The sequence below is a fragment of the Lepidochelys olivacea genome, assembly GCF_965140295.1.
Source record: "Lepidochelys olivacea isolate rLepOli2 genome assembly, chromosome: 24".
Lineage (NCBI taxonomy): Eukaryota > Metazoa > Chordata > Testudines > Cheloniidae > Lepidochelys > Lepidochelys olivacea.
In genome coordinates, this window is record NC_140434.1 from 2657058 (window position 1) to 2682282 (window position 25225).

A 25225-nucleotide genomic window follows, 5' to 3' on the forward strand; every position below is an offset into this window, starting at 1 on the left:
AGTCAGTTAGGCTCTGGGCATCAGTGATCACTTTCTTAGGTAAGAAGATAATAACTACCTGTTTCCTATGGGTGTTGTGAGAATTGCTGGCCTCATAAAACAGGGAAACCATAAATTGCTATGAAAGAGATTGGCACCTTTTTATTAATGTCTGAAGCTGTACGCGCAAGGATTAGGAGCTATTGGGGGGTAAGGAGCAGGAAACAGGGATATTCTCTCAATTCCACAGAGCTGGGAAATATATATCCATCCCGTCATCCCAACTCAAGTCCCGAATAAACCTACACCCCTACATGTACTCCAAAATTATAACAAAATGTACTGGAACATATGCAATGCAAGGAAAACATAATAGTGATGTCAACATCACAACCGTGTACATTCAGCAGATATATGCCAGTACAGTCTCCTGAGAATTAAACCAACTGCTTGCCCTAAATTTTGCTCATCAGCACATGGGCGCGTCAAGCCAAAAGTTTAGGTCGTGGCAAATTGTGTTTGGATTTCCACACATTCCAACTTTTCTGCAACAGGAATACAGACTAAATAGTCCCTTTCTCCCACTGCAGTAAGTAGACTTTGTGGGTTCTATTTTGATTATAGACTTTGTGGGTTCTATTTTGATTATCACTTGAATCCTTGACTCTAAACCACTGATCACTTAACTGCACTTCTCTTCTGAGGGGAATGCCTAAACCCATTAGGCTGAATGTCATCTCTGGGCAGAGGTAGAAAATAAAAATGTATTCACCATTTTGATCCTGCTTCAGCTCCACTTCGAAGGCTTATCGGGTATTGAAGTTGTTCATAGGTCTTAAATTGACCATGAATCCAGGAGAGTATTGTAATCCAGGAGGCCTAGTTAGAAGGCCATTGCATTGATTGGAAAGACATCCACAGATTTCAAAAGCATGTTGGCGCAAACACATAGTGAATTGGTATGGGTAGGTATTCCAAGCATGCTAAGTAATACCTCTGATCCTCCAAGGAGTTTCAAGGGTAAACTCCACCTTGCCGCTAATTAGATACTAGTCCAGATAAAAAGAACTAATGTGGAATCTTGTACATGACAGCAGATTGTATCAGTGATACACCCCTGAGTCACCCACATAGTCTGAGATTATTCAAAGCAGAATTAAAGGAATGGAGCTAGATTTAGTCCCCTGTTGACACCAAGAAAGCCAATGGAATGATACCATGATGAGATCAGGACCATAAAGATACAAGATGACCGGGAATTACCAGTAGCAGCATGCATGTCATCCTATGTGGGTCTGTGAATTGAATAGTAATCATTAACCATGACCAAAGCCATTACAATAATTAGAGGACTTGCACATTCAAGAAAATAGTTTATTGGGTTAACAACAAGGTCTGAGTGCATAAAGGGTGTCTACTATCCTTCCCATTGGCTAAGAAGGTGTATAAAAGTGCCTGCAACTCCAAGTTGTTCTATCCACTTCTCTTGACTTCTTCCCGTTGGTGAACTTGGTAAGTCTCTCCGGCTCCGAGTGCTGCCAATTGTTGCTTTATTGATAGTTTGAATTTTGACCTAAGTCCTGTGGTGTGATTTTACAAAGGTTGGGACAGGAAGCGTCTTTCTTTGCACAGGAGACTTTCTGTAGCTAGTCAATCGTAGATGTTTGGACATGCTGACTTTCAAAATATCTCGTTGGGATTTTAAAATCTACATATGGGATTTGGACCTCTGTTCCCAATAATTATAATTTGGGATTGGACATGTAAATTCTTCAGACAGCTATGAAATTTCTCAGTCTTAGACGACTTGGATAATAGACTGCATACTCTGAGCCTTTATGTGTAAATACACATTGCCAGCTCCTCGGGTGATTTCACTGGAATCACAATGGGTTGCCTGGGCTGATGATCTGACCTTGCTGTTTCCATTAAACCGTGGAGGTCAGGTTTGAAATATAACTATTGACCAGCAGCTCTACCCACAGCGTGTTATGTTTCCTCCGCTCCCTTCTGTGTGTTTCAGGTTTACGACCACCACAAAAGATGTCTTCCTGCCAAGACCTGTGTTACCGACCCAGCTCATGTTATCCTGGCATATGCCCAGATCCATGTGTTGTTACCCGCGATGAGCCTTGTGTCACTTCGTGTGGAGATTCGACAGCATTGGTCTATCCACCACCGGTTTCCGTGGTATTCCCAGGACCAATTCTCTCTACTTCCCCTCAACACAGCGTAGTGCAAAGCACCTTACCAGCTCTACCCTATGGAGCTGGGGGTGTACCTGGGAGTGGTATTTTGGGTGGCTCAATTGGTTATGGTGGAGTTTACGGTGGTACATATGGGGGTAGATATGGAGGTGGTTTAGGGGGTGGTTACGGGGGCTTATATGGGGGTGGTTACGGGGGCTTATATGGGGGTGGTTATGGGGGCTTATATGGTTATAGGGGCTTATGCGGTTATGGAGGCTCATATGGTTATGGGGGCTTATGCCGTTATGGGGGCTTGTATGGGTATGGGGGTGGCTATGGGGACTTATGTGGGTATGGGAGGAGATATGGTAGCAGGTGCTATTCCCCTCGCCGTGGAAGCTGTGGCCCATGTTAAACCCAGAAGAAAGATCCACGGAAGAAGAAACAACCAGGAAATGAAAGAGAAGAGAGAGATTCACCACTCAACTTCTCAAAAATGGGAGCCTGCAACTCCACTCGAAATCAGTGGGGGCTGTGGATGTTCATCGCCTATACAAACCAGGCCTCTGTATGACTTCTTCTCGTTACATGTTACCTTTTCTTTATAGTCTAGTGGTTTTGCACTTTCGTCTTATGCTCATATTATGCTTTGTCCTTTTTGATGCTGAACGGTCCACCCCAAGTGACTTAATCTGGTGGAAAATGTGAGATGATTTTCAAACTGCGTGGTTGGCTGCAAGACTGCAGAACAGATTGTGTGACACGCATCACTTTGGAGCTGGTGATTGGTTGTAGCTCTCTTTGTAACCCTGAAAATACAATTTCTGTCCTCTGCATGCATTCATTCTGTAAGTGTAAACTCCGATGCTCATTCCCATTAAAAATTATGCTGCAGCATATTATCGGCCTTCTGGTTTTCCTTTCCCCTCCATTCTTTCTTTCCAAAACACTCTGGATGAAATTCTCCCCTCTGCAGGAAGTCAGTACAAGCTCTATGTGCTGCATCAATCTCACTCATGCTCATAAGAGAGAAGAGAATCAGTACATTAATTGGTCAAAGGAATTGTGCAAAGGTTCTCTGCACAAGAGGGAATTACCCGCTTGTTACACTTGTCTCTAATAGAATGGGAATAAATGAATGACTTTCAAAAAGAATATATTTCCCTGTTCTAAATATTCTATAGAATCATAGAATTGTTTGAAATATAAGGCAGGAGGAGACCTCGAGTGGTCATATAGTCCATCCCTCTGCTCTGAGGTGGGACCAACTACACCTACGCCGTCCCTAAGAGGTGTTTGTTTAACCTGTTCTTCAAAACCTCCACTGATCAGATTCTGCAGCCTCCCTTGAAAGCCTAAAATCAGAGCTTAAGTATCATGATAGGTAGAAAGTTTATGATTAAATTCCCAGGCTATAAAGCACCACCTGATTCGGGAAATGACAGTACAGACTTTTACACACATATTTGAAAATGACACTAGTACTCCAAATTGGGCCTCCCACTCAGGTAACATACTCCTGACATCGTAATAATAGAAGACCATTGATATACAAAATATCAGTGAGTGTTTGTGAATCAAACCAAAATCTGTTCTTCTGAGAAAGCCTCACCATATCCTACCCAAGTGCTATTGCCCAAGGGGAGAACTGCAAAGATTTCAATTACATAAAGAAACCACAAGAATGCAAACAACCGGCAGAGGAAAATGCGTGTTGACTTTTCAGTGGAACTGTGGTGGGAGCTGCTGAATTTGAACCGCCCTTTGTCCTGACCGGCAGACCCCATGGTCAAAATGGCTAACCAGTCAGAAACACGGTCTTCCTGCCCAGGTCACGGCTGGACGTGTGGTTTACCGGAGAGCCACTCTCCATGCTATAGACCGGATTAGGTCACCCCTGGGATATTCCCTGCTAGTGAGTTTTTCAGACCCAGCTATGGCTGAAGGCTGCAGAGGTGTGAGATATATACCCCTCCCTCCTCACCAGCCCTCCCCAAACACTGAATCGCTTTACACCCCCCGTTCCAAAATTACATATGCTCTAAAATTGTGACAAAATGTATTGAAACGTGGAAACCTGAACACAGTTTGGCTTGACCCAAATAGAAACCCCCCACTGTGGTTAGTGAACGTCACAACAAAAACAACACATTCACCAGCTGTATCCCAATACAGCATCCTGAGGGTAAAATCAGCTGTTTACCCTAAATCCTGTCTATCAGTGCATAGATACATCAACCCACATTTTCTGATAAATCAACGTTAGATCGCCTCATTTGACTATGGGATGAAATACTAGAAATTGTTGCAATCCAGTTTATGAACACATCAAAACAAACACTGACAAGGGGTTACTTTAACGTATCTCCAGTGGATAGGAGACCAAGGTTCCACTATGAAGCTGAAATGAGAAAAATTCCCCAGTCTTCTGCACCTCAAACATTCATTTCCATGTGCCAAAAATAAATTGAAAGTGCATGTAATATAGAAGATTTGTAGTATCTGAAACACATTTGGCACTGGTGTCAATGACTGCTCCCTAGCTGGATTCTAACCTCTGTCTCTCACTATATAATGCCAAGAAAAGAGGAGAGGAATTTTCTTTTATTTATGCAATCTCGGGCCACAAACTTGCAGGAACTTACAGAGCTGCTAACCTTGAACCATTTCAATAGCCTCTTAAGTTCAAACACACAACCACATGTTTAAAGTGAAGGACGTGCATTGGGTTTCCAGGAACAGAGCCTCAGAACATTTTGTGAGAGGTGAAACAAGCCATGTTTTAGAACTTATAGATGAGCTCTCAACTGGAGGAAATGTATGAGTCTACTAAAAGAATCTTTCGGATTTTTTTCCGAGGAGAGCAGCACTCACACACCCTTAAAAGTTAGGTAACATGATATATTAAAGTATAAGAGGAGAGTAATTATTTTTGAGCCCCATGAATAAAATATTTTGAACAGGGAACTATATTAAAGTTGAAAGGCATTTATTTCTTTCCATCCTATCCTTTTGGTGATATGTAGCTAGATCAGTGGTCCTCAAACTTTTCAAACTTTTCCCCTGACCACAGTCCCTGACCCGGAGCCAGATCCGGGAGTGGGGCTGCAGCTCCCGGGGTTTGGGGATGTGGACAGGGGTAAGGGGGATGAGGCTGGGGTGGCAGCTGGGGGTGGTGTGGGCCTGGGAATGGAGTGGGAACCGGGGCCAAGGGTGGGGCCAGGGCCAGCAGCATGGGCGGAGCCATGGCTGGAGCCAAGGCTGGGCACGGACCCGAGGCTGCAGCTGGGGGCGGAGTAGGAGAGGAGCTCAGAGCAGGGCTAGGTGGTGCTCCTTCCCTGTCCCCTGTTGGGGCTGGCCCGGGCTCCATCGCACCCTCCCCCGAATGTTCCTCCACCCCCCACACTCTCCCAGTGGGGAGTGCTCCACAGTGTGGGGACCTCTGAGTTACACGGTGCGGTAACGATACCTCTGCAGGAAGGAAAACTCCCATTCAATAACACCAGTAGTGAAATGTGCATCAAGAGAGAAATTCCCTCCGGTCCAGAGGACCTGCCCAATGCCATTGACCAAGGAATGTGTCTGAGTCTCTTCTTACTTATGAGCCTGAGTGAGATTGATGCAGTGCATAGAGCTGGTACTAAACATCTTCACAGGGGAGAAAATCACCCAGAGTGTTTTGGAGAGAAAGAATGGAGGGGAAAGGAAAACCAGAAGGCCGATACTATGATGCAGTATAATTTTTAATGGGAATGAGCAGTGCCGTTTACACTCACAGAATGAAGTAATGCAGAGTACAAAGAATATACTTTCAGGGTTACAAAGAGAGCTACAACCAGTCACCGGTCCATGGTGATGCATTTCGCAGAAGGTATTCTGCTTTCTTTCTTGAAGTTGTAGAGTTTGGCAGTCATGTCCTGTCTTAAACCATTTTTTTTCTCCTCAGCATCAAATAGGACAAAAGCCCAATATGAGCATAAGACTAAGCTGCAGAACAATATAGACCATAAAGCTAAGGTAACAGGTAACAAGAGGAAAGCATAGATAGGCCTGATTTATACAGGCAAGGAACAACCAAAACCCGCACTGATTTGAGTAGTGTTGTAGTTGAGTGGTGAATCTCTCTCTTCTCTTTCATTTCCTGGTTGTTTCTTCTTCCGTGGATCTTTCTTCTGGGTTTAACATGGGCCACAGCTTCCACGGCGAGGGGAATAGCACCTGCTTCCATATCTCCTCCCGTACCCACATAAGTCCCCATAGCCACCCCCGTATCCACCCCCGTACCCATACGAGCCCCCATAACCGCATAAGCCCCTATAACCATATAAGCCCCCATAACCACCCCCATATAAGCCCCCATAACCACTCCCATATAAGCCCCCATAACCACCACCTCCATATCTACCCCCGTATGCACCACCGTAAACTCCACCATAACCAATTGAGCCACCCAAAATACCACCCCCAGATACACCCCCAGCTCCATAGGGTAGAGCTGGTAAGGTGCTTTGCACTATGCTGTGTTGAGGGGAAGTAGAGAGAATTGGTCCTGGGAATACCACGGAAACCGGTGGTGGATAGACCACTGCTGTCGAATCTCCACACGAAGTGACACAAGGCTCATCGCGGGTAACAACACATGGATCTGGGCATATGCCAGGATAACATGAGCTGGGTCGGTAACACAGGTCTTGGCAGGAAGACATCTTTTGTGGTGGTTGTAAACCTGAAACACACAGAAGGGAGCAGAGAAAACATAACACTTTGTTGACAATGGAATAGGAGAATCATCGCTGGTGTTCTATGATAATGGGGGCTATGTAGGTCCCTTTCTGCAGGCTATGTATCCGGGTATTCTTATAAACATCCACACCAACCAGCCAGCCCCCAGTATTGCTGACATAGTTGCCTCAGCTGTCTTTTCTGTGAGGTCCGAACTGGTAGGGGCACACTGAGAATATCTACTGGATTGGGATCCACAAGTAAAATCGAAAAGTGAATGCCCACTCTCAGGTTCTGCCTGGGACGAAAGGGGCGGTTAGATGCCTTAGTCTCTCTGTGGTTTTGGTTTCAGGAGGTTCAAGGATAGGTTTCCAGTCCAGCTAGGATTAGTGAGTGCTGAGCTCTTTTGAGATTCTGGTCCCTTTGGACTTGCCCAAGATCACAAGGAAACCTGTGCCAGAGAGCATGTCCTGAAGCAGGTTTTCTGAGGCCCTATTTGTGCCATGGCCACATGACCTTCCATTCCCACCAGCCCCTGAAGGACGAGTAAAAAAGACTCAGACTAATTCCTAACCCACAATAGAGAATGTTTCCATCATGGATGGCTGCAATTTTCAAACCATTTTAGACAATTATGGAGGTGCAGTAAATTGTTCAAGTGTTCTTGTTAAACCAGTTTAACACAGGGTCTAGACCCCTCAGATCGTCTAAATCATCATACTTGCCTTTCACTCAAATGTGCTACTTTGACTTACAGCAGCTAAAGATCTGGATCGAAAATCATGAGTTGTACCAGTAAAAAGTCAAATATTGCCGTATTGCATCAGGTCAGTGGTCCATCTCACCCAATATATTATCTCTAGTAATGTGCAGCATCACACGCCTCAATTTAAGGTATAAGAGTTCTGAAGTTGTCCACTATGGAGTATAGTGCCCTTAAAGTGACTTTCTGCCCAACACACCTAAAGCACAGGCTAACTTTGCCCTGAAGGAGACTACATATATATATATGTCTGTGTGTATACTCTGAGTTTTTTCTATATCTACAACTATATCAGAAAAGGACCATAGAACTGCTTTTCAAAAATTATATTTGAAATCTGATCTCCAATGTTTTATGGAAATGGTAGAGTCAGATCATCACCCAAGTAAACCTTTGTGACTCCAATGAAGTCAGCTGAAGATCTGGCCATGTGTATTTATATATCAAGGGTCAGAGTAGTGCAGTCTAGTATCAAAGTAGACAGAGGCTGAGATTTCTCATAATTGTGTAAGGAATTTCCATGTCCAATCTCCAATTATAATTTTTGGGAATGGGGTCCAAATCCCATATGCAGATTTGAAAATCCCAACCAGATAGTTTGAAAAGACAGCATCCACCAATACCTGCAATTGACTAGCTACAGAAAGACTCCTACCCAAAGAAAGATGCCCCGTCCCAACATTTCTAAAGTCACACCCTATTAGAGCAGGAATTAGTTCAAAGTGAAAACATTCACTAAAGCAGCAATTGTATCAATTGGAGCCAAGTAGACTTACCAAGCTCACCAAGGGGAAGGAGTCGAGAGAAGTGGATAGAAGAACCTGGAGTTGCAGGCACTTTTATACACTTTCTTAGCCAATGGGAAGGATAGTAGACACCCTTTATGCACTCGGACCTTGTTGTTAACCCAATAAACTATTTTCTTGAATGTGCAACTCCTCTAATTATTGTAATGGCTTTGATCATGGTTAATGATTACTATTCAATTCACAGACCCACACAGGATGACATGCATGCTGCTACCGGCAGGTCCCTTTCATCTTGAATCTTTAAGTGCCTGATATCTTCATGGTATCATCCCACTGACTTTCTTGGTGTCAAAATGGGACTAAATCTTGCTCCATTTCTTCAATTCTGCTTTGAATAACTTCAGCATATGAGGGTGACTCAGAGGTGTATCACTAGAACAATCTGCTGTCATGCACAGGATTCCATGTTAGTTCTTTGTTTCCAGACTAGTATCTAATTAGCAGCAAGGTGGAGTTTACCCTTGAAACTCCTTGGAGGATCGGAGGTATTACTTAGAGTGCTTGCAGTACCTACCCATACGTATTCACTATGTGTTGTGCCAAGATGCTTTTGAAAGCCATGAATGTCTTTCCAATCAATGCAATGGCCTTCAAACCAGGCCTTCTGGATTACAATACTCTCCTGGATTCATGGCCAATTTAAGACCTGTGAACAACTTCAATACCCGATAAGCCTTCAAAGTGGAGTTGAAGCAGTCTCAAAATGGTGCATATTCTTTTGTGTTCTAGCCGTGCCCGGAGATAACACTCAGTCTAAAGCACTTCAACATTCCAGTCTGAAGACATGATCCGTGCTTTAGAGTCAAGGACTCAAGCGATGAACAAAATTGAATACACAAGGTTTGCTTACTGAAGTTATTTCCCTGAGTTGCATGAAAAAGTGGCAGTAGATGAAAGGAAGGAGTGCAGTGTTGTTTAAAGGTTTAGGATTAAAATCTTGGAACCGCACTTCCATTCATAACCTAGCAAGTCAGTGGTGTTCTTCAGGGACAATGTTCCTGACAAAACCTGGGAAGAATACCAGGAGAGATGGAAATAAAGTCTACTTAGTCATCGGGGGGACGGAGGCGGCATGGTTGAGGAATGAGCTTCCAGGAGAAATAAGACTAATCAAGAATCTGACCAACCTTAGCACCGGATCAATACCACCATTAGAAATCAATACCACCATTCTCAGAATGTTTTTTTAACTGCTAAGTAAATCCCTCAAATAGTTTCCTATTACTAGGGAAGCAGGAAGAACAAAAGACTCTATGAAGCTTACTAGAGAAATCTCTTTGGATATCCAGGCACATAGAAATTGCTCAGTAGTTCCTCTGGTCCTATATCTTTTGTGCAATAATACCCAGTAGCACCTCTGTCAGAGAAGTTCACCTAGGAAAGGTTTAGCTGCTGTGTTAGTAGTCACTGTGCAACATTCTCACATGGATAAGTAGATTGGAATCCCCCCAGAATGAGTAATTTATGACCACCACCCTTTTCCTATATGGGGAGATGAAAGAGAGGGAGGTTATCAGTTTACCAAGGTTCACTTGTGGCTAAATACAAGGCCAAGATTTTCAAAAGTGACTGGTGATATTGGTGCCCAACATCACCTACCTTGTTATTCCCTGTTTTTCAAAATGCTTAATTCCTACTCTGTTCCCTGCCTCAAGCAGGCATCAGAAATCACCAGTCACTTTTGAAATTCTTGGCTTCTGGGTCTTAATGTTTTATGCTGAAGGACTCGGGAGCTTTCAAGTAGAGTCAGAACAGCCTGCTAAAAAGTGTACAGACCTGCCTAAAAACTGAGGATGCTTTTCCTTCAAAGAGAAAAAGAATACAGAGAACATCTAGAGCTGGAGTGCCTAGCAACATATTCCTTGAAATAGAGAGCCAGATTTCCAGCTCGTGTCCAGTGCAGAAACGTCATTGGGGTTGATTCAAAACTCCCATGACTGTAGGTCCCTTCACAGCCAAGTTCCTAAGCATGGTAGAATGAAATTAACCCTAGAGTAGCGGGCCAGCCTAGAGACCTCTGCTCCACTTCAATCCCCTTTAGCACTCCTTTGAATGTTTAAGAGGCGTCTAAATGGGGCATAGTCTTTTTGCTGTCCCTATATGGAGGAGAGGATTGCAACCTTCAGGTCCTTATTTGGAGGAAACTCAACTCATTGCAAAGATGGCCTTGGATTTCAGTGGGCTTAGGATCAGGGCCCATTCTAAAGAGCGGTGGGTGGGCAGGCATAAAAGCATGCAAAATAAAATATCCCCTCCTATCTAATGAGATCCCAGAGTAAATTCCAAATTAGATACCATACTGGATTTAAAGAACTAATTTGGACTCTTGTGCATGACATGAGTTAGAATTATAATCCTAAACCGTGATCATAACATTTTCCAGTAATGGGAAGAATTACTTGTGCAAAATATTTTGTTTTGTAATTGACACGTTCTTCCTGCACCCAGGGTGTCTCTTAGCCTTCTGGTGGGCTAAAACTGCATACGAATGTGCTCCCAACTCAGCGTTCTGCTAATCACTTCTCTTGACTTATTCTCATAGGTGAACTGCGTAATTCTGATTTAATGCAATAGCTTTATAACTATGTCAATGTTGCACTTCTGATAGTTTAACTTCTGACTGATTCTTGCAGAGAAACTCTGTGATTCTTGGTATTGCTAAGGGTTTTTTTCCCCAGAAAAGTTTCTTTTTACTTAGTAAGTTGTAGGCATTGGTGGATTTTGTATTTCATATTATAAAACAGCTATTTTCAAAGCCACACAGCATATCGAGAGCACTAATTCTGCTTAATTCATATCCTTAGACAAGAAGAAAAGTCTCAGGCTAAAGCTACTTTGATATTAGACAACATTATTCTGGTACCTTTTTAATACGTGTACGTAGAAATATACTTGGCTAACTCATGTGAGTCAACATATTTACACCAGCTTAGGATCTCACCCTACTATTTCCATTTAACTATGGTGATTGCCTCTCATATATATTCAGGTATAATTAGAGAGAGACTGACAAAGAGATTCTCTAACATTGGGGTGTAATGAAGAAATTTTGAAGAAGAAGAAGAAGAAGAAATGGCATTTTCTTCTATATTGGACACCTTTGTCCTTCATAATTTTTCTGAGGTTTCTGTTTCTTTATTCTAGAAGAGACAGAACACTAAAGGATGTGGACAAGTGGTTGCACTGAGTCTGGAAATTTCTGAATTCAAATGAGTATAAACTGCAATTTGAGAGCCACCACTCTCAGCTGCTATAGGTTGGCATTGCCCCATTGAAGGAAAGTCAACTATGACAGCTTACATAAGCTGAGTGATCTCTTTTCACAAAATAACATTTTCTGTTTGTTTATCAGCATCAGTTGCTGACACGTATGAATTAGAAACCAAGGAACTGTATTCTGATGCTGCACAGAGCTGGTTTGCATTCTGAGATTCAGTCTTAACTAAATCACTGGCATGAGTAACGTTGTCTGCACCCTGCTCCGGCTTATTTTGCAAACAGCACTATGGAGCCCTGAACGCATCCTGGAGATATAAGAGTTCAAATGTTAACTATTAGGAATTAGATGTGCCTGAGTTTCCCAATCTTTCCACTGGAGTGGCCTTGGGCAAGTCAGTTAGGCTCTGGGCATCAGTGATCACTTTCTTAGGTAAGAAGATAATAACTACCTGTTTCCTATGGGTGTTGTGAGAATTGCTGGCCTCATAAAACAGGGAAACCATAAATTGCTATGAAAGAGATTGGCACCTTTTTATTAATGTCTGAAGCTGTACGCGCAAGGATTAGGAGCTATTGGGGGGTAAGGAGCAGGAAACAGGGATATTCTCTCAATTCCACAGAGCTGGGAAATATATATCCATCCCGTCATCCCAACTCAAGTCCCGAATAAACCTACACCCCTACATGTACTCCAAAATTATAACAAAATGTACTGGAACATATGCAATGCAAGGAAAACATAATAGTGATGTCAACATCACAACCGTGTACATTCAGCAGATATATGCCAGTACAGTCTCCTGAGAATTAAACCAACTGCTTGCCCTAAATTTTGCTCATCAGCACATGGGCGCGTCAAGCCAAAAGTTTAGGTCGTGGCAAATTGTGTTTGGATTTCCACACATTCCAACTTTTCTGCAACAGGAATACAGACTAAATAGTCCCTTTCTCCCACTGCAGTAAGTAGACTTTGTGGGTTCTATTTTGATTATAGACTTTGTGGGTTCTATTTTGATTATCACTTGAATCCTTGACTCTAAACCACTGATCACTTAACTGCACTTCTCTTCTGAGGGGAATGCCTAAACCCATTAGGCTGAATGTCATCTCTGGGCAGAGGTAGAAAATAAAAATGTATTCACCATTTTGATCCTGCTTCAGCTCCACTTCGAAGGCTTATCGGGTATTGAAGTTGTTCATAGGTCTTAAATTGACCATGAATCCAGGAGAGTATTGTAATCCAGGAGGCCTAGTTAGAAGGCCATTGCATTGATTGGAAAGACATCCACAGATTTCAAAAGCATGTTGGCGCAAACACATAGTGAATTGGTATGGGTAGGTATTCCAAGCATGCTAAGTAATACCTCTGATCCTCCAAGGAGTTTCAAGGGTAAACTCCACCTTGCCGCTAATTAGATACTAGTCCGGATAAAAAGAACTAATGTGGAATCTTGTACATGACAGCAGATTGTATCAGTGATACACCCCTGAGTCACCCACATAGTCTGAGATTATTCAAAGCAGAATTAAAGGAATGGAGCTAGATTTAGTCCCCTGTTGACACCAAGAAAGCCAATGGAATGATACCATGATGAGATCAGGACCATAAAGATACAAGATGACCGGGAATTACCAGTAGCAGCATGCATGTCATCCTATGTGGGTCTGTGAATTGAATAGTAATCATTAACCATGACCAAAGCCATTACAATAATTAGAGGACTTGCACATTCAAGAAAATAGTTTATTGGGTTAACAACAAGGTCTGAGTGCATAAAGGGTGTCTACTATCCTTCCCATTGGCTAAGAAGGTGTATAAAAGTGCCTGCAACTCCAGGTTGTTCTATCCACTTCTCTTGACTTCTTCCCGTTGGTGAACTTGGTAAGTCTCTCCGGCTCCGAGTGCTGCCAATTGTTGCTTTATTGATAGTTTGAATTTTGACCTAAGTCCTGTGGTGTGATTTTACAAAGGTTGGGACAGGAAGCGTCTTTCTTTGCACAGGAGACTTTCTGTAGCTAGTCAATCGTAGATGTTTGGACATGCTGACTTTCAAAATATCTCGTTGGGATTTTAAAATCTACATATGGGATTTGGACCTCTGTTCCCAATAATTATAATTTGGGATTGGACATGTAAATTCTTCAGACAGCTATGAAAATTCTCAGCCTTAGACGACTTGGATAATAGACTGCATACTCTGAGCCTTTATGTGTAAATACACATTGCCAGCTCCTCGGGTGATTTCACTGGAATCACAATGGGTTGCCTGGGCTGATGATCTGACCTTGCTGTTTCCATTAAACCGTGGAGGTCAGGTTTGAAATATAACTATTGACCAGCAGCTCTACCCACAGCGTGTTATGTTTCCTCCGCTCCCTTCTGTGTGTTTCAGGTTTACGACCACCACAAAAGATGTCTTCCTGCCAAGACCTGTGTTACCGACCCAGCTCATGTTATCCTGGCATATGCCCAGATCCATGTGTTGTTACCCGCGATAAGCCTTGTGTCACTTCGTGTGGAGATTCGACAGCATTGGTCTATCCACCACCGGTTTCCGTGGTATTCCCAGGACCAATTCTCTCTACTTCCCCTCAACACAGCGTAGTGCAAAGCACCTTACCAGCTCTACCCTATGGAGCTGGGGGTGTACCTGGGAGTGGTATTTTGGGTGGCTCAATTGGTTATGGTGGAGTTTACGGTGGTACATATGGGGGTAGATATGGAGGTGGTTTAGGGGGTGGTTACGGGGGCTTATATGGGGGTGGTTACGGGGGCTTATATGGGGGTGGTTATGGGGGCTTATATGGTTATAGGGGCTTATGCGGTTATGGAGGCTCATATGGTTATGGGGGCTTATGCCGTTATGGGGGCTTGTATGGGTATGGGGGTGGCTATGGGGACTTATGTGGGTATGGGAGGAGATATGGTAGCAGGTGCTATTCCCCTCGCCGTGGAAGCTGTGGCCCATGTTAAACCCAGAAGAAAGATCCACGGAAGAAGAAACAACCAGGAAATGAAAGAGAAGAGAGAGATTCACCACTCAACTTCTCAAAAATGGGAGCCTGCAACTCCACTCGAAATCAGTGGGGGCTGTGGATGTTCATCGCCTATACAAACCAGGCCTCTGTATGACTTCTTCTCGTTACATGTTACCTTTTCTTTATAGTCTAGTGGTTTTGCACTTTCGTCTTATGCTCATATTATGCTTTGTCCTTTTTGATGCTGAACGGTCCACCCCAAGTGACTTAATCTGGTGGAAAATGTGAGATGATTTTCAAACTGCGTGGTTGGCTGCAAGACTGCAGAACAGATTGTGTGACACGCATCACTTTGGAGCTGGTGATTGGTTGTAGCTCTCTTTGTAACCCTGAAAATACAATTTCTGTCCTCTGCATGCATTCATTCTGTAAGTGTAAACTCCGATGCTCATTCCCATTAAAAATTATGCTGCAGCATATTATCGGCCTTCTGGTTTTCCTTTCCCCTCCATTCTTTCTTTCCAAAACACTCTGGATGAAATTCTCCCCTCTGCTGGAAGTCATTACAAGCTCTATGTGCTGCATCAATCTCACTCATGCTCATAAGAGAGAAGAGAATCAGTATATTAATTGGTCAAAGGAATTGTGCAAAGGTTCTCTGCACAAGAGGGAATTACCCGCTTGTTACACTTGTCTCTAATAGAATGGGAATAAATGAATGACTTTCAAAAAGAATATATTTCCCTGTTCTAAATATTCTATAGAATCATAGAATTGTTTGAAATATAAGGCAGGAGGAGACCTCGAGTGGTCATATAGTCCATCCCTCTGCTCTGAGGTGGGACCAACTACACCTACGCCGTCCCTAAGAGGTGTTTGTTTAACCTGTTCTTCAAAACCTCCACTGATCAGATTCTGCAGCCTCCCTTGAAAGCCTAAAATCAGAGCTTAAGTATCATGATAGGTAGAAAGTTTATGATTAAATTCCCAGGCTATAAAGCACCACCTGATTCGGGAAATGACAGTACAGACTTTTACACACATATTTGAAAATGACACTAGTACTCCAAATTGGGCCTCCCACTCAGGTAACATACTCCTGACATCGTAATAATAGAAGACCATTGATATACAAAATATCAGTGAGTGTTTGTGAATCAAACCAAAATCTGTTCTTCTGAGAAAGCCTCACCATATCCTACCCGAGTGCTATTGCCCAAGGGGAGAACTGCAAAGATTTCAATTACATAAAGAAACCACAAGAATGCAAACAACCGGCAGAGGAAAATGAGTGTTGACTTTTCAGTGGAACTGTGGTGGGAGCTGCTGAATTTGAACCGCCCTTTGTCCTGACCGGCAGACCCCATGGTCAAAATGGCTAACCAGTCAGAAACACGGTCTTCCTGCCCAGGTCACGGCTGGACGTGTGGTTTACCGGAGAGCCACTCTCCATGCTATAGACCGGATTAGGTCACCCCTGGGATATTCCCTGCTAGTGAGTTTTTCAGACCCAGCTATGGCTGAAGGCTGCAGAGGTGTGAGATATATACCCCTCCCTCCTCACCAGCCCTCCCCAAACACTGAATCGCTTTACACCCCCCGTTCCAAAATTACATATGCTCTAAAATTGTGACAAAATGTATTGAAACGTGGAAACCTGAACACAGTTTGGCTTGACCCAAATAGAAACCCCCCACTGTGGTTAGTGAACGTCACAACAAAAACAACACATTCACCAGCTGTATCCCAATACAGCATCCTGAGGGTAAAATCAGCTGTTTACCCTAAATCCTGTCTATCAGTGCATAGATACATCAACCCACATTTTCTGATAAATCAACGTTAGATCGCCTCATTTGACTATGGGATGAAATACTAGAAATTGTTGCAATCCAGTTTATGAACACATCAAAACAAACACTGACAAGGGGTTACTTTAACGTATCTCCAGTGGATAGGAGACCAAGGTTCCACTATGAAGCTGAAATGAGAAAAATTCCCCAGTCTTCTGCACCTCAAACATTCATTTCCATGTGCCAAAAATAAATTGAAAGTGCATGTAATATAGAAGATTTGTAGTATCTGAAACACATTTGGCACTGGTGTCAATGACTGCTCCCTAGCTGGATTCTAACCTCTGTCTCTCACTATATAATGCCAAGAAAAGAGGAGAGGAATTTTCTTTTATTTATGCAATCTCGGGCCACAAACTTGCAGGAACTTACAGAGCTGCTAACCTTGAACCATTTCAATAGCCTCTTAAGTTCAAACACACAACCACATGTTTAAAGTGAAGGACGTGCATTGGGTTTCCAGGAACAGAGCCTCAGAACATTTTGTGAGAGGTGAAACAAGCCATGTTTTAGAACTTATAGATGAGCTCTCAACTGGAGGAAATGTATGAGTCTACTAAAAGAATCTTTCGGATTTTTTTCCGAGGAGAGCAGCACTCACACACCCTTAAAAGTTAGGTAACATGATATATTAAAGTATAAGAGGAGAGTAATTATTTTTGAGCCCCATGAATAAAATATTTTGAACAGGGAACTATATTAAAGTTGAAAGGCATTTATTTCTTTCCATCCTATCCTTTTGGTGATATGTAGCTAGATCAGTGGTCCTCAAACTTTTCAAACTTTTCCCCTGACCACAGTCCCTGACCCGGAGCCAGATCCGGGAGTGGGGCTGCAGCTCCCGGGGTTTGGGGATGTGGACAGGGGTAAGGGGGATGAGGCTGGGGTGGCAGCTGGGGGTGGTGTGGGCCTGGGAATGGAGTGGGAACCGGGGCCAAGGGTGGGGCCAGGGCCAGCAGCATGGGCGGAGCCATGGCTGGAGCCAAGGCTGGGCACGGACCCGAGGCTGCAGCTGGGGGCGGAGTAGGAGAGGAGCTCAGAGCAGGGCTAGGTGGTGCTCCTTCCCTGTCCCCTGTCGGGGCTGGCCCGGGCTCCATCGCACCCTCCCCTGAATGTTCCTCCAACCCCCACACTCTCCCAGTGGGGAGTGCTCCACAGTGTGGGGACCTCTGAGTTACACGGTGCGGTAACGATACCTCTGCAGGAAGGAAAACTCCCATTCAATAACACCAGTAGTGAAATGTGCATCAAGAGAGAAATTCCCTCCGGTCCAGAGGACCTGCCCAATGCCATTGACCAAGGAATGTGTCTGAGTCTCTTCTTACTTATGAGCCTGAGTGAGATTGATGCAGTGCATAGAGCTGGTACTAAACATCTTCACAGGGGAGAAAATCACCCAGAGTGTTTTGGAGAGAAAGAATGGAGGGGAAAGGAAAACCAGAAGGCCGATACTATGATGCAGTATAATTTTTAATGGGAATGAGCAGTGCCGTTTACACTCACAGAATGAAGTAATGCAGAGTACAAAGAATATACTTTCAGGGTTACAAAGAGAGCTACAACCAGTCACCGGTCCATGGTGATGCATTTCGCAGAAGGTATTCTGCTTTCTTTCTTGAAGTTGTAGAGTTTGGCAGTCATGTCCTGTCTTAAACCATTTTTTTTCTCCTCAGCATCAAATAGGACAAAAGCCCAATATGAGCATAAGACTAAGCTGCAGAACAATATAGACCATAAAGCTAAGGTAACAGGTAACAAGAGGAAAGCATAGACAGGCCTGATTTATACAGGCAACGAACAATCAAAACCCACACTGATTTGAGTAGTGTTGTAGCTGAGTGGTGAATCTCTCTCTTCTCTTTCATTTCCTGGTTGTTTCTTCTTCCGTGGATCTTTCTTCTGGGTTTAACATGGGCCACAGCTTCCACGGCGAGGGGAATAGCACCTGCTTCCATATCTCCTCCCGTACCCACATAAGTCCCCATAGCCACCCCCGTATCCACCACCGTACCCATAGGAGCCCCCATAACCGCATAAGCCCCTATAACCATATAAGCCCCCATAACCACCCCCATATAAGCCCCCATAACCACTCCCATATAAGCCCCCGTATGCACCACCGTAAACTCCACCATAACCAATTGAGCCACCCAAAATACCACCCCCAGATACACTCCCAGCTCCATAGGGTAGAGCTGGTAAGGTGCTTTGCACTACGCTGTGTTGAGGGGAAGTAGAGAGAATTGGTCCTGGGAATACCACGGAAACCGGTGGTGGATAGACCACTGCTGTCGAATCTCCACACGAGGTGACACAAGGCTCATCGCGGGCAACAACACATGGATCTGGGCATATGCCAGGATAACATGAGCTGGGTCGGTAACACAGGTCTTGGCAGGAAGACATCTTTTGTGGTGGTTGTAAACCTGAAACACACAGAAGGGAGCAGAGAAAACATAACACGTTGTTGAATGCCCACTCTCAGGTTCTGCCTGGGACGAAAGGGGCGGTTAGATGCCTTAGTCTCTCTGTGGGTTTGGTTTCAGGAGGTTCAAGGATAGGTTTCCAGTCCAGCTAGGATTAGTGAGTGCTGAGCTCTTTTGAGATTCTGGTCCCATTGGACTTGCCCAAGATCACAAGGAAACCTGTGCCAGAGAGCATGTCCTGAAGCAGGTTTTCTGAGGCCCTATTTGTGCCATGGCCACATGACCTTCCATTCCCACCAGCCCCTGAAGGATGAGTAAAAAAGACTCAGACTAATTCCTAACCCACAATAGAGAATATTTCCATCATGGATGGCTGCAATTTTCAAACCATTTTAGACAATTATGGAGGTGCAGTAAATTGTTCAAGTGTTCTTGTTAAACCAGTTTAACACAGGGTCTAGACCCCTCAGATCGTCTAAATCATCATACTTGCCTTTCACTCAGATGTGCTACTTTGACTTACAGCAGCTAAAGATCTGGATCGAAAATCATGAGTTGTACCAGTAAAAAGTCAAATATTGCCGTATTGCATCAGGTCAGTGGTCCATCTCACCCAATATATTATCTCTAGTAATGTGCAGCATCACACGCCTCAATTTAAGGTATAAGAGTTCTGAAGTTGTCCACTATGGAGTATTAAAGTGACTTTCTGCCCAACACACCTAAAGCACAGGCTAACTTTGCCCTGAAGGAGACTACATATATATATATGTCTGTGTGTATACTCTGAGTTTTTTCTATATCTACAACTATATCAGAAAAGGACCATAGAACTGCTTTTCAAAAATTATATTTGAAATCTGATCTCCAATGTTTTATGGAAATGGTAGAGTCAGATCATCACCCAAGTAAACCTTTGTGACTCCAATGAAGTCAGCTGAAGATCTGGCCATGTGTATTTATATATCAAGGGTCAGAGTAGTGCAGTCTAGTATCAAAGTAGACAGAGGCTGAGATTTCTCATAATTGTGTAAGGAATTTCCATGTCCAATCTCCAATTATAATTTTTGGGAATGGGGTCCAAATCCCATATGCAGATTTGAAAATCCCAACCAGATAGTTTGAAAAGACAGCATCCACCAATACCTCCAATTGACTAGCTACAGAAAGACTCCTACCCAAAGAAAGATGCCCTGTCCCAACATTTCTAAAGTCACACCCTATTAGAGCAGGAATTAGTTCAAAGTGAAAACATTCACTAAAGCAGCAATTGTATCAATTGGAGCCAAGTAGACTTACCAAGCTCACCAAGGGGAAGGAGTCGAGAGAAGTGGATAGAAGAACCTGGAGTTGCAGGCACTTTTATACACCTTCTTAGCCAATGGGAAGGATAGTAGACACCCTTTATGCACTCGGACCTTGTTGTTAACCCAATAAACTATTTTCTTGAATGTGCAACTCCTCTAATTATTGTAATGGCTTTGATCATGGTTAATGATTACTATTCAATTCACAGACCCACACAGGATGACATGCATGCTGCTACCGGCAGGTCCCTTTCATCTTGAATCTTTATGTGCCTGATATCTTCATGGTATCATCCCACTGACTTTCTTGGTGTCAAAATGGGACTAAATCTTGCTCCATTTCTTCAATTCTGCTTTGAATAACTTCAGAATATGAGGGTGACTCAGAGGTGTATCACTAGAACAATCTGCTGTCATGCACAGGATTCCATGTTAGTTCTTTGTTTCCAGACTAGTATCTAATTAGCAGCAAGGTGGAGTTTACCCTTGAAACTCCTTGGAGGATTGGAGGTATTACTTAGAGTGCTTGCAGTACCTACCCATAAGTATTCACTATGTGTTGTGCCAAGATGCTTTTGAAAGCCATGAATGTCTTTCCAATCAATGCAATGGCCTTCAAACTAGGCCTTCTGGATTACAATACTCTCCTGGATTCATGGCCAATTTAAGACCTGTGAACAACTTCAATACCCGATAAGCCTTCAAAGTGGAGTTGAAGCAGTCTCAAAATGGTGCATATTCTTTTGTGTTCTAGCCGTGCCCGGAGATAACACTCAGTCTAAAGCACTTCAACATTCCAGTCTGAAGACATGATCCGTGCTTTAGAGTCAAGGACTCAAGCGATGAACAAAATTGAATACACAAGGTTTGCTTACTGAAGTTATTTCCCTGAGTTTTCATGAAAAAGTGGCAGTAGATGAAAGGAAGGAGTGCAGTGTTGTTTAAAGGTTTAGGATTAAAATCTTGGAACTGCACTTCCATTCATAACCTAGCAAGTCAGTGGTGTTCTTCAGGGACAATGTTCCTGACAAAACCTGGGAAGAATACCAGGAGAGATGGAAATAAAGTCTACTTAGTCATCGGGGGGACGGAGGCGGCATGGTTGAGGAATGTGCTTCCAGGAGAAATAAGACTAATCAAGAATCTGACCAACCTTAGCACCGGATCAATACCACCATTAGAAATCAATACCACCATTCTCAGAATGTTTTTTTAACTGCTAAGTAAATCCCTCAAATAGTTTCCTATTACTAGGGAAGCAGGAAGAACAAAAGACTCTATGAAGCTTACTAGAGAAATCTCTTTGGATATCCAGGCACATAGAAATTGCTCAGTAGTTCCTCTGGTCCTATATCTTTTGTGCAATAATACCCAGTAGCACCTCTGTCAGAGAAGTTCACCTAGGAAAGGTTTAGCTGCTGTGTTAGTAGTCACTGTGCAACATTCTCACATGGATAAGTAGATTGGAATCCCCCCAGAATGAGTAATTTATGACCACCACCCTTTTCCTATATGGGGAGATGAAAGAGAGGGAGGTTATCACTTGTGGCTAAATACAAGGCCAAGATTTTCAAAAGTGACTGGTGATATTGGTGCCCAACATCACCTACCTTGTTATTCCCTGTTTTTCAAAATGCTTAATTCCTACTCTGTTCCCTGCCTCAAGCAGGCATCAGAAATCACCAGTCACTTTTGAAATTCACTAAAGCTCGTGTCCAGTGCAGAAACGTCATTGGGGTTGATTCAAAACTCCCATGACTGTAGGTCCCTTCACAGCCAAGTTCCTAAGCATGGTAGAATGAAATTAACCCTAGAGTAGCGGGCCAGCCTAGAGACCTCTGCTCCACTTCAATCCCCTTTAGCACTCCTTTGAATGTTTAAGAGGCGTCTAAATGGCGCATAGTCTTTTTGCTGTCCCTATATGGAGGAGAGGATTGCAACCTTCAGGTCCTTATTTGGAGGAAACTCAACTCATTGCAAAGATGGCCTTGGATTTCAGTGGGCTTAGGATCAGGGCCCATTCTAAATAGCGGTGGGTGGGCAGGCATAAAAGTATGCAAAATAAAATATCCCCTCCTATCTAATGAGATCCCAGAGTAAATTCCAAATTAGATACCATACTGGATTTAAAGAACTAATTTGGACTCTTGTGCATGACATGAGTTAGAATTATAATCCTAAACCGTGATCATAACATTTTCCAGTAATGGGAAGAATTAGTTGTGCAAAATATTTTGTTTTGTAATTGACACGTTCTTCCTGCACCCAGGGTGTCTCTTAGCCTTCTGGTGGGCTAAAACTGCATACGAATGTGCTCCCAACTCAGCGTTCTGCTAATCACTTCTCTTGACTTATTCTCATAGGTGAACTGCGTAATCCTGATTTAATGCAATTGCTTTATAACTATGTCAATGTTGCACTTCTGATAGTTTATCTTCTGACTGATTCTTGCAGAGAAACTCTGTGATTCTTGGTATTGTTAAGGGGTTTTTTCCCCAGAAAAGTTTCTTTTTACTTAGTAAGTTGTAGGCATTGGTGGATTTTGTATTTCAAATTATAAAACAGCTATTTTCAAAGCCACACAGCATATCGAGAGCACTAATTCTGCTTAATTCATATCCTTAGACAAGAAGAAAAGTCTCAGGCTAAAGCTACTTTGATATTAGACAACATTATTCTGGTACCTTTTTAATACGTGTACGTAGAAATATACTTGGCTAACTCATGTGAGTCAACATATTTACACCAGCTTAGGATCTCACCCTACTATTTCCATTTAACTATGGTGATTGCCTCTCATATATATTCAGGTATAATTAGAGAGAGACTGACAAAGAGATTCTCTAACATTGGGGTGTAATGAAGAAATTTTGAAGAAGAAGAAGAAGAAATGGCATTTTCTTCTATATTGGACACCTTTGTCCTTCATAATTTTTCTGAGGTTTCTGTTTCTTTATTCTAGAAGAGACAGAACACTAAAGGATGTGGACAAGTGGTTGCATTGAGTCTGGAAAATTCTGAATTCAAATGCATATAAACTGCAATTTGAGAGCCACCACTCTCAGCTGATATAAGTTGGCATTGCCTCATTGAAGGAAAGTCAACTATGACAGCTTACATAAGCTGAGTGATCTCTTTTCACAAAATAACATTTTCTGTTTGTTTATCAGCATCAACTACTGACACATACGAATTAGAAACCAAGGTACTGTATTCTGATGCTGCATAGAGCTGGTTTGCATTCTCAGATTCAGTCTTAACAAAATCACTGGCATAGGTAACGTCTGCATCCTGCTCCGGCTTATTTTGCAAACAGTACTATGGAGCCCTGAACGCATCCTGGAGATATTAGAGTTCAAATGATAACTCTTAGGAATTAGATGTGCCCGAGTTTCCCAATCTTTCCACTGGAGTGGCCTTGGGCAAGTCAGTTAGGCTCTGGGCATCAGTGATCACTTTCTTAGGTAAGAAGATAATTACTACCTGTTTCATATGGGTGTTGTGAGAATTGCTGGCCTCATAAAACAGGGAAACCATAAATTGCTATGAAAGAGAATGGCACCCTTTTATTAGTGTCTGAAGCTGTACGCGCAAGGATTAGGAGCTATTGGGGGGTAAGGAGCAGGAAACAGGGATATTCTCTCAATTCCACAGAGCTGGGAAATATATATCCATCCCGTCATCCCAACTCAAGTACCGAATAAACCTACACCCCTACATGTACTCCAAAATTATAACAAAATGTACTGGAACATGTGCAATGCAAGGAAAATAATAGTGATGTCAACATCACAACCATGTACATTCAGCAGATATATGCCAGTACAGTCTCCTGAGAATTAAACCAACTGCTTGCCCTAAATTTTGCTCATCAGCACATGAGCGCGTCAAGCCAAATGTTCAGGTCGTGGCAAATTGTGTTTGGATTTCCACACATTCCAATTTTTCTGCAACAGGAATACAGACTAAATAGTCCTTTTCTCCCACTAAAGTTGAAACAAAGGGGATAGGGAGGTGTGGGAGCCCAAAACTCAGGCATCCAATAACACTAGTTCCTTTAGAAAATCATGGTTTAAATAGATAGATTGGATAGATCAAAGGGTTGGGTTTGCCCTGCCTCTGGTACAAGACACAGGTCAGGCTTCTATTGTCCTTTTTGCTTGTAGAAATCCAGCATAGCTAATTTGACTTCTACAGAGTAACTCCAGAATTACACCAGTTTAAGATGCAAATTTACCCCTCATGAGTTTGAGGGGTGATCCTGTTTTTGAGAGTGAAATCCTTAGGCAAAGTGGCTGAAAATCAAGGCAGCTTCACGAGGAGCAGAGATTTTTTTATTGAACTCTCCTACATATTACCCTGCTATAAGATTGCATTGTACACGGCTGTCAACTGAGACTTCTGATGGAAATGCAGGGCAAACGGTTGGTTCAACTGATTTTTCGAATGAACCTCAGGATCCAGATGTTCAGGGAATGCATGTTCAAATAGAACTGAAGGGCCTGATTCTTCACTGCCTTGAAGCTACCATTGTCATATACACTATTGCAATGTGGGTGTATAAATGGTACCATATCAGAGCCTGAGAGCTCCACCAGGAGTGAATCCAAAAAGGCAGCAGAGATTCAACATTACAGACATTGTAGCTTTTGTTATCTCGAGCTCTGGTACCTCCAATTCACTGTAAAATTGATGGTCATCAAAAGACATTAGACTCCATTACTGAAGACTCATTTTGTGTGTTTGTGACAGTGGATTTCGTTTCCATCTCTCATGTGATCCCTCCAGGGCTTTGTCAGGTGCACTGTCCCAGAAGAACACCACTGTCTTGTTCAGGCCTGGATGGAGATGCAATTCCAAGATTCTACTCCCAAGACTTTACACAACACTGCACTCTTTCCTTTCTCCTGTTGCCACTCTTTGCTGCAACTCAGGGAAATGACTGCAGTAAGTAGACTTTGTGGGTTCTATTTTGATTA

General features: G+C 43.0%; 4 protein-coding genes across 4 annotated transcripts; 2 read left to right on the forward strand and 2 right to left on the reverse strand.

The window, feature by feature from the left end:
• Nucleotides 1–1428: 1428 nt before the first annotated feature.
• Nucleotides 1429–3067, forward strand: LOC311512312 (uncharacterized protein). The gene is made up of 2 exons (XM_084613459.1): nucleotides 1429–1491; nucleotides 2003–3067. The coding sequence occupies exon 2, from the start codon at nucleotides 2023–2025 to the stop codon at nucleotides 2581–2583; it is 561 nt and encodes a 186-aa protein (XP_084469585.1). The 5' UTR covers nucleotides 1429–1491; nucleotides 2003–2022; the 3' UTR covers nucleotides 2584–3067.
• Nucleotides 3068–5893: 2826 nt separating this feature from the next.
• Nucleotides 5894–8491, reverse strand: LOC311512316 (uncharacterized protein). The gene is made up of 2 exons (XM_084613463.1): nucleotides 8430–8491; nucleotides 5894–6894 (listed from the first exon to the last, which is right to left on the reverse strand). The coding sequence occupies exon 2, from the start codon at nucleotides 6872–6874 to the stop codon at nucleotides 6347–6349; it is 528 nt and encodes a 175-aa protein (XP_084469589.1). The 5' UTR covers nucleotides 6875–6894; nucleotides 8430–8491; the 3' UTR covers nucleotides 5894–6346.
• Nucleotides 8492–13497: 5006 nt separating this feature from the next.
• LOC311512314 (uncharacterized protein) lies at nucleotides 13498–15139 on the forward strand. Its single transcript, XM_084613461.1, has 2 exons — nucleotides 13498–13563; nucleotides 14075–15139. Exon 2 carries the CDS (start codon nucleotides 14095–14097, stop codon nucleotides 14653–14655), a length of 561 nt encoding a protein of 186 aa, XP_084469587.1. The 5' UTR covers nucleotides 13498–13563; nucleotides 14075–14094; the 3' UTR covers nucleotides 14656–15139.
• A 2826-nt stretch (nucleotides 15140–17965) lies between these two features.
• On the reverse strand, nucleotides 17966–20297 carry LOC311512324 (uncharacterized protein). The gene is made up of 2 exons (XM_084613471.1): nucleotides 20239–20297; nucleotides 17966–18939 (listed from the first exon to the last, which is right to left on the reverse strand). The coding sequence occupies exon 2, from the start codon at nucleotides 18917–18919 to the stop codon at nucleotides 18419–18421; it is 501 nt and encodes a 166-aa protein (XP_084469597.1). The 5' UTR covers nucleotides 18920–18939; nucleotides 20239–20297; the 3' UTR covers nucleotides 17966–18418.
• Between the last annotated feature and the right edge of the window lie 4928 nt (nucleotides 20298–25225).